The sequence below is a fragment of the Balaenoptera physalus genome (assembly GCF_965194825.1).
Source record: "Balaenoptera physalus genome assembly, chromosome: 15".
Taxonomy (NCBI): domain Eukaryota; kingdom Metazoa; phylum Chordata; class Mammalia; order Artiodactyla; family Balaenopteridae; genus Balaenoptera; species Balaenoptera physalus.
In genome coordinates, this window is record NC_138894.1 from 16,520,857 (window position 1) to 16,543,475 (window position 22,619).

Genomic DNA, 22,619 nt, shown 5'->3' on the forward strand with positions numbered 1-22,619 from the left:
CACTAGACCCTGGGGCCTGCAAGGACCAGAAGGACGCAGCCATGTCGTGCTTACCATCATAATGCCAGAGCCCAGCACGGTGCCTGGCGCATCGTGGGTGCTCGGGGAGGATTGCTGATGAATGGCAAGATGAATAAGAGCAGCCCCAGCTCTGCCTCTTCCTGCTGTGTGCCCTTCCTCAGCCGGTTCTCCCCGCACCTGAGGGCAGCTGGGGACGGGGAGGCCCCTCACCAGGGTACTGTGTCGCCGGAAGGAGCATCACAGAGAGTTACTTCGCAAAGCTTCCCTAAGAGAGCCTCCCCGCCTCCTCCCTGACCTTGGGGAAATTGACCAGCTGTACCGCTTCCCTAAGAGAGCCTCCCCGCCTCCTCCCTGACCTTGGGGAAATTGACCAGCTGTACCGCTTCCCTAAGAGAGCCTCCCCGCCTCCCTAAGAGAGCCTCCCCGCCTCCTCCCTGACCTTGGGGAAATTGACCAGCTGTACCGCTTCCCTAAGAGAGCCTCCCCGCCTCCCTAAGAGAGCCTCCCCGCCTCCTCCCTGACCTTGGGGAAATTGACCAGCTGTACCGCTTCCCTAAGAGAGCCTCCCCGCCTCCCTAAGAGAGCCTCCCCGCCTCCTCCCTGACCTTGGGGAAATTGACCAGCTGTACCGCTTCCCTAAGAGAGCCTCCCCGCCTCCCTAAGAGAGCCTCCCCGCCTCCTCCCTGACCTTGGGGAAATTGACCAGCTGTACCGCTTCCCTAAGAGAGCCTCCCCGCCTCCCTAAGAGAGCCTCCCCGCCTCCTCCCTGACCTTGGGGAAATTGACCAGCTGTACCGCTTCCCTAAGAGAGCCTCCCCGCCTCCCTAAGAGAGCCTCCCCGCCTCCTCCCTGACCTTGGGGAAATTGACCAGCTGTACCGCTTCCCTAAGAGAGCCTCCCCGCCTCCCTAAGAGAGCCTCCCCGCCTCCTCCCTGACCTTGGGGAAATTGACCAGCTGTACCGCTTCCCTAAGAGAGCCTCCCCGCCTCCCTAAGAGAGCCTCCCCGCCTCCTCCCTGACCTTGGGGAAATTGACCAGCTGTACCGCTTCCCTAAGAGAGCCTCCCCGCCTCCCTAAGAGAGCCTCCCCGCCTCCTCCCTGACCTTGGGGAAATTGACCAGCTGTACCGCTTCCCTAAGAGAGCCTCCCCGCCTCCCTAAGAGAGCCTCCCCGCCTCCTCCCTGACCTTGGGGAAATTGACCAGCTGTACCGCTTCCCTAAGAGAGCCTCCCCGCCTCCCTAAGAGAGCCTCCCCGCCTCCTCCCTGACCTTGGGGAAATTGACCAGCTGTACCGCTTCCCTAAGAGAGCCTCCCCGCCTCCCTAAGAGAGCCTCCCCGCCTCCTCCCTGACCTTGGGGAAATTGACCAGCTGTACCGCTTCCCTAAGAGAGCCTCCCCGCCTCCCTAAGAGAGCCTCCCCGCCTCCTCCCTGACCTTGGGGAAATTGACCAGCTGTACCGCTTCCCTAAGAGAGCCTCCCCGCCTCCCTAAGAGAGCCTCCCCGCCTCCTCCCTGACCTTGGGGAAATTGACCAGCTGTACCGCTTCCCTAAGAGAGCCTCCCCGCTTCCCTAAGAGAGCCTCCCCGCCTCCTCCCTGACCTTGGGGAAATTGACCAGCTGTACCGCTTCCCTAAGAGAGCCTCCCCGCTTCCCTAAGAGAGCCTCCCCGCCTCCTCCCTGACCTTGGGGAAATTGACCAGCTGTAGCGAATGTCTAGTTTTTCCTCGGTCAGCGACAAAACTCTCCCTTAAGAGAGAGGTTTTTCTCCTCACACTTGGCAGAAATGGCTTTTCGACTGTTAGTACCTCCTGTTCCCTGGTCTAGTGCGTCTCTGCGAGGACGCCTCTTGTGGTCAGACAACTAAGTCCAGGTTGTGAACGGGAGCGACCCTTCGTGTCAGGGCCACCAGCTGCTCCCAGGGCTCCTCCCTCAGTCCCACGCGGACCCTCCAGTGGTCATCCGTGGCCTCTGGCAGAGGGTGGTGGAGAGCTGGCGTAGACCAGAGAGTTCTGAACTCTGGTTGCGACCCCTTAGTGAACCATGAAATCATTGTAATAGGCAGTGATTGACGTCATGGGATGAAACAGAGTAGGGTGGTAAAGAAAGCATCAGGGTGAGGGATGGGGTCATTTCATAGAGTTTTAGCTCGAGTCATGTTATCTTTATCGGCACGTGTGTGTATGTATGTACGTGTTTGCTGATTACTGTGATAAACCCATTTCTCGTTGTGGAATTTTGGAAAACACTACTACATGATGAAGGCACCAGTGCCATTTCTGTTTGGAAAGTGGGGTGCGTGTGGAGTGTGGGACATGGCACTGAGGACGGACTCCTGGGAATGGGAGCTGGCACTTCTGTTCCACTTGTCCCTCTGCGCTCGGGCAGAATAAGACAGAGGCAACCCCAGGGGAGGGCAGAAGTCCCTGGGGCCGTGGGAGACGTCACAGCTGCCAGGGGCACTGGCTTGAGCCACCCTTTAGGAAGCACACTGTCCTCACTGCCACCCCTGGGACCTGGGTCCCCGCTTCTCCCACAGGAGTTCTTCTTCCACTGCATGGCCGGGCGAGAGGGTCTGGTGGACACCGCTGTGAAGACCAGCCGCTCCGGCTACCTCCAAAGGTAAAGAGCACCTGCTCTGCCACCTTTAGGTGGCATCAGCGTCGCAGGTCCATTCACCTCTGTCATTTTTTTCACATTTTCATTGACAATTCACTTAAGATCCCTTTGGATGAAAAAACTGCTAGAAAAAAATGCCCATGGGTGGCCCAAGACAGAAAATAGCAGATATTCTTCCCCTCCTAGAGGACTGGTAAAGTGTGAGCTCAGAGGTTTATAGGAAGGGCCCGTGCGTCGGCGTGTGCGCCTTTCCCAGGGGGAAAGGTCCTGGGTGGTGATGAGTTGGTCCCCCGCCCCGCCCCGGGAGGGCTCTGCGGTTGGGGCAGAGAGGATTCCAGGCCCCCTGAGTCTGGCACTCGGAGCCAGGCCGGTCTCAGTTTTAAGCTTCAACCTTCCACCTGCCCAAACAGGTCAGTCAGAGAAGCTACGTGTTCCCTTTCCTCCCAGAGAGGAGATTACACAAGCAGGTCTGGGCTGGGGCGCCCTGAGTTCCTGCATCCGGCATGGATTACAGGGCCAGATCCACCTGTGAGCAGGGGTTACACGCCACCTCCATCCTCTTAAATCATTCAAGGATACCTGTGGAGTGTAGAAAAAGCTAGGAAACGAGTGATCACGCAAGTCTTGGGGTGGGGGGATCTGTGTGGAGCCATCTGAATGCAGGGCAGGGAAGAGGAGGGTGTCAGGGATCCCGGCTGGAGTGAAGAGCGGCGGCCGCTGGGGCAAAGGGCACAAAGGTCCGCAGGACCCCTCTGCCCGTGGAGGGTCATGGCAGAAAGGGCGCGTGCCTTCCTTCAGACAGCAGGGGCTGTAGGCTGGATGGAAGGCTGCCTCTTGTGGGTGGCGACGGAAAGGGAGAAGCCGACGCGGCAAAGACGTGGGGCAACCTGCTGAAATGCACAAGAGGCAGGAGGCGTCAGGCCTGAGTGGCAGCACAGTGGCACGGTGGACAGAAAGAAAGACGCTGCAGAGGGGAGAGAGAAAGTGTGGCTGGCGTGAGGGGGCAGCGGCAGGATAATCAAGGGGACACGTTCCAGGGAGGGGGCCTGAAGCTCGGGAGAGGCCTGGAGATGCAGCCTCCGGGGCCGTGGCTGGTGCTGAGAGCTGCGGCCCTGTGAGGTGAGTGGCACCTCAGCATCTTCAGCAAAGGGACATGAGTGCTCAGCTCCAGCCTTGCCAGGCCCTGGGCTGGGTGCCAAGAAGATAGTGCCGAGCTCTGTCCTTGGAGCTCAGGGGAACAGTGGCTCCTAGGAAACCCCCTCTGAAGGTGGCAGGAGGAGAAACCAAGGCAGGGTGGCCAGAGAAGTAAGCTAAGGCCAACACCAAGGCAGCAGAGGGGGCAGGTTGAGGGAGGCAGCTGACTGCTGGGAGCACTGAGGAAAAAAGGCACCGGGTTAGGGCTATCACATCAGCATGTAGTTCCTAAGGTCCCCTTTGTCCCTGACAGTCTCTGGACTAATGGCGTGAGAGAAGCATTGGGTGGGGAGACAGCCCCGCTGCTTTGCCTGCCTCCTGGGTCTAAGGACACTGGTCCCTGGGGAGCTCTGCCATGCCAGGGAGCGACAAAGCAGGCAGTGGTCCCAGCAGCTGGGGCTGGAGATGGGAGCCAGGGTCGAGCGGGGCAGCCAACCTCCTCAGACACGTGGCTGCAGCCCCTGGCCTCGAGGTGCTGTAGCTCAGAGCCTGGGCATGGGAGCCAGCCTGTGCTGGGGGCTTGCCTGGCTGCAGAACAGCAGTCCCCTTTTCTGCCCTCCATCCGCTCCATCAGAGGCTGCCCTGGGAGGTGGTAAGCGCGGTGGGCGCTGAGCCAGTGGTCTCTGTACAGGTGCATCATCAAGCACCTGGAGGGGCTGGTCGTCCAGTACGACCTGACGGTCCGCGACAGCGACGGCAGCGTGGTGCAGTTCCTGTACGGGGAGGACGGCCTGGACATCCCCAAGACACAGTTCCTGCAGCCCAAGCAGTTCCCCTTCCTCGCCAGCAACTATGAGGTAGTGTGCCGGCCCCCGGCGCCTGTGGGTCGTGGGGCGGGGGCCGTGCGGTGGGCCTCCCGCCCTGAGCCTTGCCACTCAGAGTGGCCGCTGAAAACTAGAGTGGGAAGAGTGCAAAAGCACCAGGCGGTGCCTTGGAACGCCTGACAATGTCAGAGCCCCTCCCTCTGCGTGCTTCGTCCCGTGAGATGGCAGAGAGGCACGCATACGTCTAGGAAAACTGCACCGTGGGGCATTTGCCTTGTGCTGGGCCCTAAACTAGAGCGCACCATGGCTGCTGTCTCCCTTCCTCCTCCCTGCAGCCTGGGGACACAGGTGGCCCTCTGCCCATTTTACAGCCAAGGCAGCTGAGTGTCAGGGTTTAAGTGACGAGCTGGTGAGTGGCAGGGCTTGTGTCTGCACCCAGGCCCTCTGACACACTAGCCCGCGGTTTTCATACCACACCTTACTGCCCCGAGAGCGATCGTCACCGTTGGCTCAGCAGTCACCCTGTTTTGCAGATTGGGAAACTGACACTGACATGGCCTGTCCAAGGTCATGAAGCAGGTGGTCGAATCGAAGGTTGTGCTCTGGGGTTGGCTCCTTCCCATCCTGGCGCCATGTTCGGGAGGGACTCTGAGTGTCACGGTCTCTCCCTCGTGACCTCAGCTCCTGAGACCGCCAGCTGCCAAGTCTGACTGGCACAGAGTGAGGGCCCTGGTTAGCAGTGGGTGCTCAGACCCCCCAGGGGCATCGTGAGGGCTCCACACGGGCCACCTCCGTCCTGTGAAGTTGTGTGACATGGCCCTTGTGTTACGCCCTCATCTCTTCGGTTTTGTCTGTGTGGTCTGTTTGTTTAGGTGATAATGAAGTCGAAGCACCTCCATGAAGTTTTATCCAGAGCAGATCCCCAGAAAGCTCTCCGCCACTTCAAAGCCATCAAAAAATGGCAAAGCAAGCATTCCAACACCCTGCTGAGAAAAGGCGCCTTCTTGAATTATTCCCAGAAAATTCAAGCAGCTGTGAAAGCCTTGAACCTCGAGGGCACAAACCAGAACGGCCGCAGCCCTGAGACTCACCAGGTAGTGCTGGGGTTGGGGCGGGGGGGTGGGGTGGGGGTGGGCGATCAGTCAGGGGTTGAGGGGATGAGGAGTTGTTTTCCCGGTGGAAGGTGCAGTCATGAAATCTGGCTTCATTCGGTGCTGGTCAGGAAACATGGCGCTCAAATAGGGATTTAAGGAAGGGAATCTTTACAGAGGTGTGGACAGGGTTCCAGGAAACGAACTAGGGCTGGTAAGTTGGGTTTCCACCCGCCCCCCACAGGCATGAACAGTCACCAGGAGTGGAGAGGGTGGCCGTGGGCAGAGGCCAGCTGACAGGAGCCCTCAGCAAAGAGTTCTGGGCTCCGAGGTCCGTTAGAGAGGGCGGGGGATGAATGCCCAGCCTCACTCTCCTCCCACATGCCCTTCTGCTTCTGGGACCTCCCATCAGCCCAGCACAGCTGGGAGCCGGGAGGCAGGGGAGCGCTTTGAAGCAGTTGCTGTGGGACCGCTTTGGGGCATCGAGCGTGTGAAAGCCTGGGTGGGGGACAAACAGGGATCCGGCCCAGTCACCTGGCTTGTGGTGACTGTGTCCTTGTTGACCTGAGACAGCCCTGGCTTTGCCTCTCATCCCAGTATTATTATTAATAGTGCCCCATTTTACGCTAGAAGACACTCAGTTTGGACAGTAACTTACGTGGTCACCCTGCCCGTGCTTGAAGGGCCAGGACGAATCGCTTGTAGAGTCACGGTCACGCAGTGCGCCCTGGGATGGGTTCGGTTTCTCCGTGTTTCAGATGTCGAGATGGCTTTCTCATTGCCGTCAGGTTTCTGTCTCTTTCCCCTATTCTCATTTGAAGCCAGTGCCTTTGATCCTCCTTATCCTACTGGACCTCCCAGGAAGAGAAGCCTATTCCTGGTGTCCTCCAGCGTAGCTGAGGCCCATCCTTCCTTTCAGATGTTGAGGATGTGGGCTGAGTTAGACGAGCAAAGCCGGAGGAAATACCAGAAGAAGGCGGCTCCTTGTCCTGACCCCAGTCTGTCTGTCTGGCGCCCAGACATCTACCTTGCATCAGTGTCAGAAACGTTTGAAAAGAAGGTGGATGGCTACAGTCGCGAGTGGGCAGCTCAAGCAGAGAAGAGTTACGAGAAATCGGAGCTCTCTCTGGACAGGTAATGACATTGATTTATTGCACAGCACAGGCAGAGGGAGAATCTGCTTCTCAGGCCCTTCCCTGCCCACTCTGGCAGCCTCCTGGGTTCAAGACTCCAGCAAGAAGGAGGGAAGTGAAACAGAGGGCACCTTGCAGGCCCTGAGGGTTGTGGGACGGATGAGAGCAGGTAGGCAGGAGTGCACCCCCCACCTGGGCCACGACAGAGAAGAGCGCTCTGTGGGGACAGAGCCCTGCACAGGTGGCGCCTCTCTTGAGTGTGGTGTGGTGGGCACGGTTATGTGAGAATCGGGGAATATGGTCAGCAGCTGCCAACCCTGTGACCCGGGACAGACCATTCTCTCCCCTGTGACACCACAGTCTAGCCTTTCCTAAGGAGTTTGGTCTGAATAGTCCAGCGATCCTTTGAGTTTTGGGTTTCGAAGCGTCAAGGAAGAAGGACCCCATGGAGTCCTGAGCTTAGACTTATTCACAAAGAAATAAGACAGGAAAAAGAAATCTCGTGGCCTAGGCAAGTGGGAAGCCAGGCTTGGACCAGCACTGAGCCACAGTGAGTTAAAACATCAAAACTGCCCCCAGGGAATGCCTGCTGGGGCGTCGGTCTCAGAGCAGTCATCCAGGGATCCTTCCCACTCCGCTCACTAAGCCTGGCCTGCAGAGCCGGAAGCCTGAGATCATCCGCTGTAGCCTGGCTGCTTGTGCTGCACCCGGTGGAACCCAGCCAGGTGCACGGAGAGGCTGAGGGTCCAGGGAGTAGGACTGCAGCAGGGGGATGAGCAAAGAAGAACACTTGGGTGGAGGACCTGGAGGGCAGAGACAGGGCTCTTACTTTTTATCCTTTGAAGTACTTTCTCCAGCCAGGCCTCAGAGATCCGAAGATGGAGTAAATCATGCTGGGTTGTGATTTAGCTACCAGCCGGGCTTTCCCTGAAAGAGCAAGACCCTGCTCCCCAGCCCCCTTCGCCTGCCTCCCTACAGCTCAGGATGCTGCCCTTTACCTTCAGAAGGACCATGTGGGTCCTCCCTCCAGCTGTGCTGCATCCGGAGTGGGGCAAGCTTGGCCCTGGGGAGCATCTCTTGGGTTCAGAGGGCCGAGATAGGGAGGCAGCGTATGCTGCAGTGGCTCTCACAGGGGACCTGTTAGCAAGCAGCAAGCTCTGGGTGCAACTCCAAAGTTCTGGAAGTATTTAAAGGTTTTTCCTGTCGGGAATACTGATAGGCAGTCAAACCTCACTGGTTTGAAGTGATAGGGAGAGAAGACACATCAGGGCCACAGAAAGTCTGACTTTTGAAAAGAACTTGCATAGAAACGTAGTTTTATTACCTTCCTCTGTGTTCAAACGTAATGTCCCGTTTAGTCTCTGTTTGTTGCGCCACTTCCTTGTCCTATGTTCCGGGGTAATACAGTGTTCCTTGGCTGTTCTAAAAGGGCCGGCATTCATAGGAAGAAGGGTTAGTAAATTACGGAATTGTAGAGTGCGCACATTTCCAATGTGGCCTGTAGCCATTTGCACTAATTAGGAAAGTAAGCACCCCTTCCCGCCTCCCCCCCAATATCCCCATAAGTGCTCAGTGAACCTCTTCCTAGTTTGTACAGAGGGAGGTGTAAGCCCTCTCCAAGCTGTCACAACCAGTGGGCAAAAAAGAATTAACAAAGGGAAACGTGAATAGTGAGCTCACTAGTTCCATGACATTCTCAGGGTGAACGTGAACAGTCCGAGCATGGACATCTAGAGCTTCAGCTACCCAGCTGGGCTCTGTGCTGTGTCATTTAGGACATTTCAGGGTCACTGGCTGGAATTTAAGGCTTAGAAGGACCATTTGCTTAGGAAAAAACAAGCCTAGAAAGAGGGAGAGGTAACAGGTCCATGTACCCTGCTTGCGGGTGACATCGACAGCTCCTGACGGGCAGGTAGTGTCTGTGCCCCCGACTCCTGCTTTCCCCTGCCCCATCTCCAGGCTGAGGACTCTTCTGCAGCTGAAGTGGCAGCGCTCGCTGTGTGACCCGGGAGAGGCCGTGGGCCTGCTGGCCGCACAGAGCATCGGGGAGCCCTCCACACAGATGACCCTGAACACCTTCCACTTTGCCGGCAGAGGCGAGATGAATGTCACCCTGGGCATTCCCAGGTGGGGCACTGCGAGGGGGCAGGGGCTAGGTCTGTCCTAGCCTGCTCCTGGGGAGGAGGTCATTTCATTAGAGAGAGAGAGAGAGAGAGAGAGAGAGTGTGTGTTGGGGGGGGGGCGGGGGGGGCAGGGTCTCATCAAAGCGGGGGTCAGGGTTGGAGTCTCCAGAGCCCAGTGGCTGCAGTGGTTGGATCCAAGCCCAGGCCTCTTAGCATCTCCATTATCTCTCCACCAACTCCTGTATCCAAGTTACCCGGGATGCTTGTGAAACTACATACTCCTGGGGTCAGGCCGTCTGGTTGCCCACCTTCGGGGGCACCACTCACCTAGAACATGACCCAAAGGGGCCCTGGCCCTTCAGGTAAAAGTATGCACCTTGCAGGACGATGGCCGCTGGGCGAGGGGAAAGAACAGAGATCAGGCTCACCTGCCTGGCCCGGCTACTTTCTAGCAGAGTGACTCAGGCACCTCAGCTTCCCGTGGTGGGGAGGAGGGCGGGGGGCACCGTGCAGTCGGGCCCTGCAGGCTGACTGAGCCATGGCCGAGGTCTAGCCGTGGTCCCTGTGCCCAGTGGGAGCGCCGCAGACGCTGCTTCCCTTCCCTGCATCTCTCATTGGTTCAGTAAGCACCCATGCTGTAATGCGAGGCACAGGTGGTAGGAAACAGGAAGAAGACACAGCCCTGTCCTTGAGGAGCTCGTGCTCCGGTGGAGGAAGCTGACAGAAGAGTCCCTTGCTGTCACACGCGGGGCCAGAGCTGGGACTCCCTGATCAGCATATCTCCCCCACGAGATCCTGTGGTCTCTGGCAGATCCTGAAAGAACTGTGACATCTTTATGAGAAAGGCCTCGCAACAATACAGAATCCGGGTGCCTCTTACGATCAGATGCGCCCTTGTTCTGTGCCAGGCTGAGGGAGATTCTCATGGTGGCCAGCGCCAACATCAAGACGCCCATGATGAGCGTGCCTGTATTCAGCACCAAGAAAGCGCTGAAGAAAGTGAAAAGCCTGAAGAAGCAGCTCACCAGGGTGTGCCTCGGGGAGGTAATTGTCTCCCTGGGACCCAGTGCAGGCTGGCTGCAGGCGTTTTCCTGCATCCTCCCACCCATCCTCCCACCTGTCCTCCCATCCGGGCAGAACAGCCTTTGCCAGCTGTTCAGACCCTGCTCAACTCCACCCAGCGAGAGGGAGGCTTTCTCTGCAGCTGCTAAGCAGGGATGGATCAGGAAGCTTTAAAGGTAATCACTGGTCTGCAGCATTCTTCCGTGCCTTAAGAATAAGGGCACTTTCTGGGTCAGCTTACCGGCCCCGCTGGAGCCTGCGCCCTACAGCCTCAGGCCGTTCTCTGGAGGTGTGCCTACAGGGTGGGGGGGTCTCTCTCCCCACCCCTCCAGGGATCTACAGCAGCAGAGCTTGTTGGAGTTTCTTTGGGATTTTGGCCTGTGGTCCCAGCCCCTGTCCCTGCAAACTCTCAGTTTTCCCATAACCCACTTGTAATGCTCAGTCCCAGGCTTTGGGCAAAATTAGTTTCTGTCTGTCAATCTGGTTCTAGGTGTTGGAGAAAATTGATGTCCAGGAGTCCTTCTCTATGGGGGAGAGACAGAACAAGTTCCGGGTGTACCAGCTGCGGTTTCAGTTCCTGCCACACGCGTACTACCAGCAGGAAAAGTGCCTGAGACCCGAGGACATCCTGCATTTCATGGAAACAAGGTCAGGACTCAGGCTGTGCTTATTGCTTGACTTTGTCATGGACCTTGAGGGCTTCTGGCCACAGGACTCCCAGAGACTGGGTGCTTTTGCCCGAATGATTCCTTCAAAGGAGGTGTTTAGAAAAAGAACAGGTCCTGCAGCCTAATCTGGCTTGTGGGTATGACTGCGTTAACTACATTCCCACCTCTGCCCCCTATTCTTCTCTCTGGCCCATGAGTCTCGTGTACTCGGGTTTGTAGGCTTTGAGATGGAGGAGTTCATGTACCGTAAAGAGAACAGTGCTCCGTCGCAGTGGTGCTGCTGTGACGTCAGACACGTGGTGTTAATTCCTGTCATGATGTGGTTCCTGATACGTTTATATTCTGTGAGGAAGGAGCAGTGTACTGCCAGCATGCTGCTCCTAAACACAGGTCTATAACTGGGGTTACCTTCAGCTGCTTAGAGAAATTCGGGTTCCCTTCTGGTGGGGAGAAGGAACGTCCATTTTCTCTCCAGTTCAAGTCACTGTTGGACATTGGAAAGCACGGCCCACAGTGCTGAGTGCACAGGAGTAGGAGGGTGGTCATACTGGGGCTGGGGAAGCCAGGAAGAGCCAGCGAGGCACTTCTGACCGGCCACCTGACCCTGGATCGTGGTGCGCAGACTCAGATGGCTGCGGGGCCGGCAGGTGAGAAGGCCGGTGAGGCAGGTTGGGGGCCCCCGTCCGGCTGGAGAGCACGCCACCGGCCTCAAGCGGGCGGGGGTGTGGGCCAGGGTGGCCAGACCTTCTGATTCAGAAAAATAAGAAGAAAACCGCCTGTCTTTTTTCTTTCTTTGGCTGTTTGCTTGCTTTTACTTTTTATAGATAAATCTCCTCTAATTTGTAAGCATTGGCAACTAATTCATATCTTTTTAAAAGCCTGGTGAGGGGACTTCCTGGTGGTCCAGTGGTTAAGACTCTCCGCTTCCAATGCAGGGGGCACAGGTTCGATCCCTGGTCAGGGAACTAAGATCCCACATGCCACGCAGCACAGCCAAAAAACTAACTAACTAACTAAATTAATTAAAAAAAAAAAAAAAAAAAGCCTGGTGAGGCTGAAATAGATCCCATATGTCAGCAGGATTTGGCCACGGACCACCAACCACTGTCTTCAGTCTAGAACAGCCCTCAGGTCTTCCGGAGCTGCTTGGAAGTAGAGAACTGATGGCAGAGTTGAGGCAGGACGTCCGTGCACTCAGTCATCCCACAAATATTCACTGAGTGATGCCCACTGACAGGCTGGGCCCCAGGGCAGTGTGGCTGGGAGGGAGTGACTGTCCTGCCCTCACCTGAAGATGTGGACTGGCTGCAGCCTGGCCCCCTGAGCAGGTGGCACGTAGGATGGCGGGTGCTGTGGTAGATGAGCTTGGACGTGAACTCAGCCCTTTGGACGGGGGAGCTTGCTGGGCCTCGGAAGCACCTATGTCGCTCTTCGCCTGGGTGGAGGAGGCTCGTTTTATCAGGCAGGCCCAGTGCTGTCGGGGTGCTGGGTCACGTCACAGGAGACCTGTCTGTGTCCCAGCTGCCAGCTCATTAATTAACCGGGAGGAACGTCACTCCCAAGCGTGCTGCTGTTGGTGCTGGCCAGGCGGCCCTTTTCTGAGAAATAGGAATTCGGATCACGTGGCCTCCTGAGAATTACCGAGAGCAGGCGGGGTCGGCGATCTGCCCCATTTCTATGCATCTCAGGTGTGGGCCTGCCAAGCAGGTAGGTCGCATGAGGCGTGCCCCAGGCTGTGCTCAGAGTTCTTCCTCTTTACATTGCCTTGGGGAATTGAGAATTCATCACTTTTTAAAAATTTCTTCTTGGTAAGGAAGAGCCCTGGCTTTTTCCCAGTGGTGAAAGACTTAGTCAACTCCTTCTTTGTATTTGGCTTGTGCACTTGAAAAGCTGTGATGAACAAAGCCATGTGTAGTCGCGCTTGGTGGAGCTGCCCTGTGACTTGGGCAGGGGGGCCAGAGAGGGAGCAGCTCGTGGAAGGGGTTGTGGTCGGGCTGCCTTTGCCAGGCCTGGGCAGCGAAGCAGCCTCACGCAGGCCCCCTGGAGACCGCACGGGGATGGGTGTGTGCCTTCAGAAGAGGGGACCCCCCCCCCCACACCGGGAGCGTTTTCTTTTTCCTTTCTCCCTTTTCCCCTCTCTCCTCTCTCATCTCCGCCCCCTTTTCTCTCTCTTCCCCTTTTCCCTCCCTTTCTTCCCTTCTTCTTTCCCAGCTGTGGGATCTTGAGACTCTTTTGACACAGATTGGAGAAAAAAAAAACAGACACACAGAGGCACTTCCCTAGATGGAGGTGTATAAGCCGTGAAGCTCCCCTAAATATCTGTCCTGGTGCCCATCCCTTTGGATATGTGTGTAAATGATCTGGAAGGTGGGCCGGGGTGGTGAGGTGGCAGGAGTACTGAGCTAGGAGGCAGGGGTGTGAGTTCGGGCCTCCGGTCCCCAGCCGTGTACCACCCGAGTCGGCAGTCTGCAGCGAGAGCTTCTGTGAGTCTGACTCTGCAAACAGCAGGTGGTGGAGCTGTTGGCAGGCACTTTTGGAAACAGCCGGGGGTCATGTTCCCTGTTGGTAATTATTTATGTGGGACGGAGGTTTCTCTGCAGCTGCCCCCCTCCAGTTCCCCCTCAGTTGCCACATTCTGACAAACAGCACGACCTTCACAGAGCAGTCACTGTGGGCCTCCGGTTTCCTGGCTCTGGGCAAAATCACAGAAGGGCAGACTCTTTGTACCCCCGGGAGAACTTCTGGCACACAGGTGACATGCCTGCCACTTACCGTTCAGGGTGTTATTCTCCTTTCTCACCTTCTGTCACGTTCTGCACTGGTCCTGTTCACCAGAAGAGGCAGGCAGGGTAGAAAGGATTTGCACCGGGGGGATTAGGGAAGGTCTCTTGGGGGGTTCCATCTGCGCTTAGACCCCACCGTGGGCGTGGGCGCGGCTCCGACAGGTCAATGGGAGGCTGGGGAAATTGATGGCGGTGCACATGGCCCGAACAGAAGCCCAGCGATGCTCGTGCAGGGGGTGAGAGCAGGTGGGTGACGGGTTGAGGCCAGTTGCGGGGATTGAAGTGCTGGTGGGGGAGCCTCAGAGGGGTGATGTCACCTGAAGGGACAGGCCAGGGCAGCAGCCCCACCGCAGAGGGAGGCGACAAGCAGCTTGTGTGTGCGGGGCGGCCCAGCTTCACACCCCGTCCGTGTCATTTCACGCCCTGCAGTCTGCGCTGCAGGCTCAGGCATGGGGCAGGGGCGGTCCCAAGACTTACAGACGGGGTCAAGGCCCTCGTCTGTCTCTGTCTCCAGACTCTGGCAGAACAGAGACTTGAACCAGAGCCTGTCCTTTCGGAAACATCTCTTCCGCCCCCTCCTCCCGGGTGGACTGTGTCTTTCTAAAGTCAAGCCAGGCTTCCCCCCTGTCTGGCCCTCTGGTCCCTGTCCACAGCACCTGGTGACCAGGCTCTTCCTTGGATCGGTGGTGAGGAGGCTTTTTTCTGCCAAGGGCAGAAACTCAGCCAAAACCCTGTACAACTTTAAAAAGTTGGGGGAAAAAAAAATGGTAGGGAGGGAGAGTAGCAGTCTTTTGTTTTTAATGAACAAAATAGTAAACATCTGACCTGCCTGTTTCTCCAGTTAAAGCTCTTAAGTGCCTGTCTTTTCAGCCTTGCTTTGCCCTCAGGGCTGGCACATGGTGGGCCCGTCATAGGCGCTCGGAGAACACAGGATGGCTGGCTGGGCAGATGAGGAACTGATACTTTATATAATTAAAAGAAGGCTGTCTGGTGTGCTGCTATGGCCTGATGCAGAAGACAGGCGAGAGGTTATATGAAGAAAGGAGCAGGGGGCGGGAGACAGAGTGAGGCCCAGAGGAAGAATTAAATAGATAACTTAGGAGGAAGGGCCCAGGGGCCAGGAAAGGTCCTCTGGGCTCTGCCTCAAGTTGGTCCTTTTAAATTGCTTTCGTTCTAACCTGTCGACATGATTTACTGCCACAAAGTAAGTTGTCACCGCCTTGGAGATCCCGATAAGCTCTTCCACATCTTATTTCTCTCATCAAATTGTCGGGGGTCCCACACCGAGGAGACAGGAGTTGCCAGCCCTGAGCAGTGCCACTTCCTGGAGATGTGGTAGGCGGCGGGCTGGGGGCGGCCCTCGTCCCGGCCTGGCCTCCCCTCTCCCGCTGCAGGCCCTGCCACCCCAGTTAGACGGCCACCACACAGCACCAAAAACTGTCACTTGCTGAGCAGCCAGCCTGCCAGGCCCCATGACAGGTATCGGATGTGGTGTTGTTTCTAATCCCTAAAGCAAGACTGCATGGTATCTATTAATACCCGCGTTTTCCGGAAGACAGAGGTAAAGCTCAGGAGACCATCTGTGGTGATCGAGGCCACGCACCCTGGGAGTGGCAGGGCACGTGTTCAGTCCGGGCCTGTTGGGCGTGGAGCAGTGTTCCTTCTGATGCGCCATATACCACCCAGAAACAGCAGGAGGGGGAAAAGTGAGCTGAAGGGAGAGGCAGGGTCTCCGTCTCCTGTAGAAATCCCCGACATCACCTTCGGTGGTGTGAGATCCTTACAGCATCCTGTCCCCACAGGGAGGGGAGAATGGAGGTGCTGGTACTGAACGGGGCTGCGTGGCTTTCTTCTCGTTTCAGATTCTTTAAAATTCTGATGGAATCCATCAGAAAGAAGAATAGTAAAGCATCAGCTTTCAGAAGCGTAAACACGCGGAGAGCTACCCAGCGGGATCTAGACAACGCAGGCGAGTTGGAGAGGAGTCGGGTGAGCGAGTCCCCTGAGGGCCCCTTGGGGAGGGTCCAGGGCTGGGAAGCACATCGGGTGGCGGCTCACTGAGTCAGTTCTCCTAGGACGGCTCTGTGACTATCCTCGGTGCTCCTCGAGCCCCTTCCTGCTGTTGGCCCATCTCTCCGCTTACCTTAGCATTTATCCACTGTTCTGAGAGAGCCAAAAAGCAACATTTTCTTCTTCTTGAGTGTGGCAGGCCATGTCGGGCAGCATAGTCTGCCTGGCCCTGGGTGAGGGCCCCAGGTCATCCATCTCTCTGCTCTCAGGGACCCCTCTGTCAGTGATTTTTTTTATCCTGAGGTTAGACTCAAAGTAATGGTACCCACCGAGGTCTTGGAAGTTCTTTTTCTGGTTTTGTTCAGTCTGCCTTTGACTTCCCTAGGCCAGATGAATTGAGGCCCACAGAGTACTAGGAAAGGACCAGAGAGGCATTTTGAAGCAGGGAAGTTGGGCTACAGTGACGAAAAAGGATAGAGCCAGGGAAAAACCACTGGAGGCAAAACAGTCCAGGAATGATGGTACCTCATCTGCCAAGAGGCCCAGGAGCAGTGTGGGGCAGGTCCCTGGGTGTCATCTGAGCCGGCAGTTGGTAGGGCTGTGCTGTGCTTGGACAGGGCCACAACGAAGACTGGTCCTGTCCCTTCCTGGCTCGGTGACCTCAGCTATGTCACCTCCTCTCTCTGGGCCTGTCTCCTCATCCCTAAGATGAGGGCCTGGCCTACCTAGACAGACAGAGTGCCAGGTCTCCTGCCCCGGGGTCTACCAGTTGGCTAACTCAAGCACAAATGGGCACCGGATGTCTTTGAAAGGCTGCCCAGTCTTAATTCTCAAATCACCCAGAAGGAGACTATAAGGAACTAAGAGCCAAGGCCAGGAGAAAGGTATAAATATTTGGTTTTTAAAATACCAAGACAACTCTTTCTCTTCATCTCCACCCATAACAAAAATACTTGGAATGACACTAGCACCATTTTCTTTTAATGACTTGAAAAGCCTTGGCACTTTCTTTCTTTTTTTTTTTTTTTAAATGCAAGATTTTGCGGGTGGTACGTGTAAAGATTTAGGCTGCAGAGAAGGAAGCGTGGAATCCAGGGGTGGGTAGGGGGGTGGAAGGTAGGTCGATGGATAGTTGGGAAGGTGATAGGTGGCTGAACGATGAGTGGATGGGTGGGTGGGCAGGTGGGTGGCTGGGTGAGTAAGGAGAAAGGCAGGTGGATGGGCGAGTGTGGGGGGTGGAGAGATGGATTCACCAAGCACTGGGTATTAGAGCTCATTTTTCTCTTTCTTGTCCCCAAACCCCAGGGAGAGCAGGAAGGAGATGAGGAAGAGGAGGGGCACATTGTGGACGCCGAAGCTGAGGAGGGAGACGCTGATGCCTCGGACGCCAAACGCAAGGAGAAGCAAGAGGAGGAGGTGAGGGGACTCTGAGGTGACACTTTCGTCACACATGAGGGCTCACCCCCTGGTGCATAAGGCCACACCTCTGTGTCGTGCTGGAACCATCAGGGGCCTTGAAGCAAGGCAGTCTGCCCAGCGCACCACTCGATTGACAAGGCGCTGTTCATGGGGTGGCGAGTGGGCAAGGGCTGGCTGTCCCTGCGTCTGAATCAGATTCGAGGACCCAGAGGCCTTGGGCAGGGAGAGGAAGTCAGGCCGCCTCCTGTCTTTGCCATGAAAATACCTCCTTCTCCTCCCCGTTACTGGTCCTCCACTGCCACAATTGCTGCCAGGACAGAGGGCGGTGAGGCAGGGCTGAGTGGGTTCACGGGTGAGAGAGCTAGAGGCGGGGGGCGGGGTTCAGCTCAGAGGAGGGGGCCCTGGGACTGAGGGGCTGGCATCCCCAGGGGAAGAGGGGAGGACGGCGGCCGGGCCGACGGAGCAGGCGGGGCTGGGATCAGCCAGCGGCTGAGGCCTCTGCAGGGGTGCCTGTTGTGCAGGCCAGGCCCAAACGGCTGGTGGGGCCCGAGTGACACGGCCTGCGCTCCGCCCCCCTCCAGGTCGATTATGAGAGTGAGGAGGAGGAGGAGGAGAAGGACAAGGACGACGACGACCTGCAGGAGGAAGGGACCGTCCTCGGGGAAGGCGTTCCCCAGGCCCCGGCGCAGGAGGAGGAGGGGGGCTCAGGCCCCGAGGAGGACTCGCTCCCCGCCGCCCCCCTGACGCAGCCGTGGAAGCCCGCCCACAGCCGGGAGCCCCAGGGCGCCGAGGCGGTGGAGCGCCGGGTGCAGGCGGTGCGCGAGTGCCACCCGTTCATAGAGGACTACCAGTACGACACCCAGGGCGGCCTGTGGTGCCAGGTCAGTGCCGGGGTGGCCGCCGGCTGCTCTCGTCTCAACCCCAGGTCCCTTAAAGAGGCTGGTGACAGCTGCGCACCTGCTGCCCCCGGTCATGGCCTCGCACATTCGACTTTCACACCCTCGTGGGCCAGTCCTCTCGCTGCGCGGGGATCTGAGCCACCAGACCCTACGGGCGCTTTCACGTTGTACTTCAGGCCTCGATACAACACGTGCGTTAACGTGTATCAGTTGTCATAGAGACCAGCAGAGACACTTCACTCCTCACACCGTCTTTGTTCCTGGTCCCCAACCTCAGCATTGCAGTGTTCCCTGAGAGGCTCGGTGGCTTGAATGCCTGGACGTCTACACACAGACTGGCTTTTTAGTCCTTTCCTTTGATCCGATTCATTGGTTCCTAAATGGTAGTGTGGGTACGAAGCCTTGACCGGGATTACACACATGAAAGGACACGTGTTATGCTTTGTGGTAATTGAAAGGATATCAAGGGTGATGTGAGTGGATGTGATTTTCACTGTTCTCACCGACATCCGTGAAAACGTTGCTCTGCTGTTTTCACCTCAGCCTGTGTGACTGGAAATGGCTGCTGTGTGGCCACGAAGGCACCCAGCGTTCACAGGCCCGGCCCGCCACCCGCTCGCCCCAGCATGGCCGTGGTGTTCCCTAGTGGGGCTCCAGAGGCGTCTCCCGGGGAGCCCGGGTGGTGGGTCTGGGGCGGCCCTCTCCCCCGCCCCAGCTCTCCCTTCTCTTGCAGGTGATGGTGAAACTCCCTCTCATCAAGGTCAACTTTGACATGAGCTCCCTGGTAGTGTCCCTGGCCCAAGGCGCCGTCGTCTACGCGACCAAGGGCATCACGAGGTGCCTCCTGAACGAAACCACCAACAGTAAGAACGAGAAGGAGCTCGTCTTAAACACAGAAGGCATCAACCTCCCGGAGCTGTTCAAGTACGCCGAGGTGCGTGGCCCCTCCGGGTCGTCTGCTGGCCCCTCCGGGTCCTCACGCCGGCTCAGGCTCCCTCCTGGGCCATTCGCGCTCCTAGCCCAGGGTCCCCAAACCGAGTCTGCATCTCCCGGCCCACCTCTCAGGGATCCCCGATGCACGTGAGCCTGGTAAGGCTTGCAGTACAGAACCTGCTTAATTTTACGGAACCCAGAGTTTCCCAAATTACTTTGAGTACAGTTTCTTCTCCTTGAAATTAAAACCTTCCCGAAGTAGACTTGTAAGAAGTAGTTTTCTGAGTCGCTGGCCTGGGGGCTGCTCACTTCACCGGGTGAAGGAGGCCCTGGGTGCAGAGGGGGCCCCGCCCCACCCCCCACGCCCGGCAGAGGCCTGTGCGCCCTGTTCCGCCTGCTCCACCAGCTCACCCACCTCTCCTCTGGGCTCTCTCCTGCTTCCCACCCGCTTCACTGAGCCTCCCAGAACCTTCCGAGGTGCTCTCGACCCGTGGGCGCGAGTTTTCCCCACAGAATTCTGAGTTGCCGGGACCAGCTCACTCTTCCCTAGTCCGCGCGCACCAAGCTGGCGAGGCTCTCCGGCCTCACATGCCCACCCCACCCCCCCACCCCGCACAGCACCGCCCCACAAAGGCCCCCTTGTGCCCCGGAGCCTCTCACAGGCTGCTTTCCCAGAGGACGGAGCAGGCCGGGCTCAGGCCTCCCGAGAGCCAGCCACTGACAGGCCAAGCTCCGCGTCGTGCTCGTGGGATTTGTCCAGACGAGGCCAGGCAGGCCGCCAGGGTCTCTGCTGTTGCCTCTGGGGGTGACCTGCCACGGTGCAGAGCCACCGTGGGCCCCCCGGGGCAGCCGACCTGGAGCCCCAGGCCCCTGATGGGGCCCGGCTGACCCCCATGCAGCGGGCCCAGCCCTGCTCCCCGTGCCTGGGGGAGGCGTTTGGGTCTCTGCTGGGGAACTTGCCTCGCCTACCAGGGGAAGCCTCCATCCTAGGAAACAGGTCTCTCTGTTAAATAAACAAACACCTTTCTTCCTGTTGACTCTAAAGCGGGTACCAAGTCTTTCTCTGGCCCTGGTGATGATGAGACAGACCTTGGGGCCCGGCCAGCATGCTTGTTGGCAGCTCTGCCTACACTGTTTCCTTTCGCTAGTCCTGGGCCACCTCGCGACCACTTTGTCATCAGCTGCGCTTGAGCGCCAGCCAAGGAGGGAGGGCGGCCTGGGCGCGATGTGTCCGCAGGAAGGGGCAGAAGGCCAGGCCCTCCTAACCAACCCCTCCCGCCTCCCCCAGGTCCTGGATTTGCGCCGCCTCTATTCCAATGACATCCATGCCATGGCCAGCACGTACGGCATCGAGGCCGCGCTGCGGGTGATCGAGAAGGAGATCAAGGATGTGTTCGCCGTGTACGGTAAGAGGGGCTGTGGGCGGCGCTCGGGAGATCCCGGGGTGTCAGTCCCGCTCCGCAGGGAACTGAAATAGGGACACGGTGAGCGTGGAGCCCGTAGGGGATCCTCAGGGCCACCGTGCAGAGGGAGTCCCTTGTGGGTCAGTCTTGTCAGTCCCGTCCCCGAGGCCTCCTAGCGTGTTTCTCGTCTGCTGGCCTCTGAGGGAGAGTCTGCTTCCTCATCCTGCCTTCAGGGTTTCAATTCCCAAGTGCAAACAGTGCTTTAGGGTCTCGCGTCCTGCGAGGCTGCTTCCCGCGCTGCCGGATGGAAGTGGAGAGAGACGTAGTACTGGTGACCGGGGAGGGAGGGCTGCCCGCCGAGGTCAGGGGTTGGGGAGCTGAGTGAGCAGGTGACGGAGCTGGAGGGGGCGCCCTTGTGTCGGGTGGCGCTGCTCCCACCGTCCCCTCGTCACTGCTTAACCCTCCCTTCGGTCGCCGCCCGTGTGACAGGCATCGCCGTCGACCCCCGCCATCTCTCCCTGGTCGCTGACTACATGTGCTTCGAGGGTGTTTACAAGCCACTGAACCGCTTTGGGATCCGGTCGAACTCCTCCCCGCTGCAGCAGATGACGTTTGAGACCAGCTTCCAGTTTCTGAAGCAGGCCACCATGATGGGTCAGTCGTGGACACGTGCCCTTGGCCCCCCCTCTCCTGAGTCTGCTCTGGGCAGACGGGCTCGTCCCTCAGGCACCTCTCCACACGCCTCGCATGCAGGGGAGATCTTGGCATCTCACTGCGGGAAGCAGCTGGCAGGGGCGGGCAGCAGATGGGAGAGCTGCCTCTGCCTTTTGGAGGAGAGGGAGAGGGTCTTCCTCTCTTTGAAACGCAGGAGCAGCGCGGCCTCATTCCCGTCAGCCCCCGAGCCTCAGCACCACCCGTCGTGGCCTCGGAGGTGCCCCATCCGCCCAGCCTCAGTGTTGAGTGCCGCCCCCCATCACCTTCCACCACCCCCGACTTCTCCCTCAGCCACCTAACGAGCACTTTTGTGTCTCTCCCAGGATCCCGCGATGAGCTGAGGTCCCCGTCAGCCTGCCTTGTGGTCGGGAAGGTCGTCAAGGGCGGGACAGGCCTCTTCGAGCTCAAGCAGCCCCTGAGATAGCAGCCCCTGCGCACTGGCCACCTGGCCTGCCCGTCACAGGAGAGGACCGGGAGACCGGAGTCCCGGGCGGTTCGTGGTGACGGTGCAGAGCCCGGCAGTGACTTTGGGGGGTCCAAAAAGCAGCCGGCCTCTGGGCTGGACCGGCTTCACCTGGAAAGTGGCCACATTGCTCATCCTCGCCCCTCCCATCTCAGGATGCACACGAGGTTCACCAAGTCCCCCGAGCCCCTCCGAGGCGGCCGGACCTCCCCCTGTGCTGCAGGAGGCCTTGGAGGTGGAACCCCTGGCGCCCCCAGGGTAGGGGCGCGAGGTCTCAGTGCTGCGAGCAGCCAGTGACTGCAGGCAGGCTTCCTGCTGCTCCGTGACCTGCTCCTTCTGGCTACGCCAGCCCCTGGGGACAGAGTCCCCAAAGAGTCCCCCGCTAAGGCCCTTTCTCTGGAACAAGCACAGGATGGTGGAGACCTCCACCCACCCAGCTTCTGTGCCTGGGGCAGAGCCCTGGCCCTGCTGGCATGTGGCTGCGTGTCCTTCTGAACCGGATCAGCCCTGAGTCCGGGGCTGGTCTCTTCAGGGCCCCAGCAGCTCACCCCCAGACATAAAACCCTGGATCCCCAGCCGGGCTGTACCGCTTGAGCAAGTTGCCCGGCTGTCTTTCCCTAGCTCTGCTCTCAAGCCAGCACTGAGGCCTGCGTCCCTGTGCAGGCTCTGCCCCATCCGGGGTCATCCGGGCTCCCTTGACCTCTGGTACCCGCAGCAAGGGGCCTTGGCATGGACAGAAAAGTCAGAGGACTTGTACCGAGGCTTTGTAAAACCAGAGGCTGTTTCTATTTTTGTCTAATGTTATTCCAACTCAGGCTGAGTAATAAACATCACTGGAACTAGCTGTTGGGAGGCAAAAAATCTACAAGACTGCGGGCTTTTTGGTTTTGTTCTTTACTCTTTGGTTTGTGGTTTCTACGCCTGTGACTTGAGAGCCTGGGACTGGAATTACTCAGCGCAGTCACATCTCGGATTCCTCTTCCTGTTTTTTTGGCAGAGGACGTGGAGGGAGAGAGCTCAGCCCTGGCAACCTCCCACTCTGACCCCAGCCTGGCCCTGTGGTGTCCCCCTTCCACAGCCAGCTTCTGGCCCTGAGGCCAGGAGAGCAGAAGCCAGTGGGAAGGAGCTAGCTATGTGTGTCTGGGCTGGGAAGGGAGGCCTCGCCTGGGGAGAGTCACCATGCAGCTCGCTCCAGGTACGTGACGACGGGACCCAGCCTGTGTGTCCTGTGCCCACACTGGAGAAAACCTGGCAGAAACAGGGTTCACCTGGGACTTCCCTGGTGGTCCAGTGGTTAGGACTCCGTGCTTCCACTGCAGGG

General features: G+C 58.2%; 1 protein-coding gene across 3 annotated transcripts in view; it reads left to right on the plus strand.

The window, feature by feature from the left end:
* Window positions 1–22,137, plus strand: part of POLR1A (RNA polymerase I subunit A) — a 78,151-nt gene extending 56,014 nt beyond the window's left edge. For 2 of the 3 annotated variants that reach the window (XM_082426758.1, XM_082426759.1), the window contains 14 exons: window positions 2,560–2,642; window positions 4,465–4,630; window positions 5,470–5,691; window positions 6,608–6,822; window positions 8,781–8,948; window positions 9,853–9,988; window positions 10,497–10,654; window positions 15,320–15,446; window positions 16,773–16,883; window positions 17,468–17,767; window positions 18,519–18,719; window positions 20,007–20,124; window positions 20,611–20,775; window positions 21,159–22,137. In XM_082426758.1, the coding sequence (XP_082282884.1) occupies window positions 2,560–2,642; window positions 4,465–4,630; window positions 5,470–5,691; window positions 6,608–6,822; window positions 8,781–8,948; window positions 9,853–9,988; window positions 10,497–10,654; window positions 15,320–15,446; window positions 16,773–16,883; window positions 17,468–17,767; window positions 18,519–18,719; window positions 20,007–20,124; window positions 20,611–20,775; window positions 21,159–21,259 (2,271 nt within the window). In that variant the 3' untranslated portion in view covers window positions 21,260–22,137. The remainder of the gene's footprint in view (window positions 1–2,559; window positions 2,643–4,464; window positions 4,631–5,469; window positions 5,692–6,607; window positions 6,823–8,780; window positions 8,949–9,852; window positions 9,989–10,496; window positions 10,655–15,319; window positions 15,447–16,772; window positions 16,884–17,467; window positions 17,768–18,518; window positions 18,720–20,006; window positions 20,125–20,610; window positions 20,776–21,158) is intronic. The other variant, XM_082426760.1, reaches the window with a different exon arrangement.
* The last annotated feature ends 482 nt before the right edge of the window (window positions 22,138–22,619 follow it).